Source organism: Rhagoletis zephyria, unplaced genomic scaffold (genome assembly GCF_001687245.7).
Source record: "Rhagoletis zephyria isolate East Lansing unplaced genomic scaffold, Rhagoletis_zephyria_1.1 Rzeph_scaffold_10603, whole genome shotgun sequence".
Lineage (NCBI taxonomy): Eukaryota > Metazoa > Arthropoda > Insecta > Diptera > Tephritidae > Rhagoletis > Rhagoletis zephyria.
Window position 1 is genome coordinate 19,576 of NW_016167680.1, and position 1,334 is coordinate 20,909.

The window sequence follows — 1,334 nt, forward strand, 5'->3', positions numbered from 1 at the left end:
AATTTATGTCCGTAAATATGTAGATATGTATGCCTGAAATTAATGAAAATTGTAATGCATAAATTCATTATACATACATATCTATATACATTCATTATTATTTATATCAATATAACGAATAAATAAATGCGAATTAATATAGTCAGGGTCTCTCAATTTATGTAAGCCACCAACATGTTTAATAAATTTGAAGTAAAAGATAAATAAACACACTTACTGCTTGCGAATTGGAGTTAGTCTCGTCCATAATTTTGTCAGTCTCCATTTTAATCATTTTATGCTATATAATTTTTTCCAAACTCTTTTTTGTTGAATATTTGTTTTTATTTTATATTTTACTTTCCTTTTATTTCACATAAAACATACACACACTCCCTACCGTCGATGTTATTCCTCCTTCTCTTTACTTTTAACAAGCAAAACAGTCAACGAGTAACAACGGGGACAGATAATTCAATTCCTCCGATTACTGTGAGGAAAATCCGTTCACAAAATCCAAATTAAAAAGATTTCAAAATCGAACATGCGCACACTTTTACACTGTTCGTCTGTCCCGCTTTCGCTTCAAAGCTCAGCACACGGCACTGAAAAAAAACAGTACTTTTCGCTCGTTCTGTTTAACGAAAACGTACTCACAGCACACAGAACGCACAGAACATCTTGCGTATCCGCTTAGCTCCTTTGTTGTCTTGCGATTAACGAACACACACGTTGAGTGCACATTCACGCGAATCACAACAGCTAGCTTTCTCGTTTAAACAAACTGAAAAGTACCAAGTCATGCCGCCATTATCTTGACATGCGTTTGCCGCTTTCTCTTTTCCTCTTTCTCAAGCGCAAGTCATTTAACAAAGCGAAAAAATGCTACAAATCCTGAAATTTCAATGCAGTTTTTTTGATAAAAAATCTTTATATGGTGGAAATACGCGCAATTTATTCAATAGTGAGACTTTTCTCGGCTTCTTCACCAATTTGAAAATGTAAAAATAGGAATTTTTCACAAATTAAAACCAACTTCACCAAATTTTTCCGCGCACCATCGGGCACAACCAACGATTGCACGTAAAAACGACACGACTGAAGGAGAATGACAACCACAACCAACTTCACAGAAAATGTCATTCACAATAAACTCAACGACCTAAAGCACTCGAGAACGATTGTTCATGCATTTAACTGTCTTTTGATTACTCATAAGGGACTGTAATTTTGTTCTTTATATAAATGTTCAAATCAAATTATATTGAATTCCCCCAACATTTAAAGTCATTTAAATTAATTAAATTGCGAATTAGCTATTCACACACTCGATTTGAATTCAAGATTTTGTTTTT

General features: G+C 33.5%; 1 protein-coding gene across 1 annotated transcript in view; it reads right to left on the reverse strand.

Annotated features, from left to right (window-relative positions):
• Positions 1-1,112, reverse strand: part of LOC108376537 (F-box/WD repeat-containing protein 11-like) — a gene marked incomplete at its 3' end in the record, with an annotated part of 20,683 nt that extends 19,571 nt beyond the window's left edge. The window contains exons 1-2 of the mRNA XM_017632757.1: positions 1,016-1,112; positions 218-469 (exon numbers count right to left, since the gene is read on the reverse strand). Of these exons, the coding sequence (XP_017488246.1) occupies positions 218-274 (57 nt within the window). The remainder of the gene's footprint in view (positions 1-217; positions 470-1,015) is intronic.
• Between the last annotated feature and the right edge of the window lie 222 nt (positions 1,113-1,334).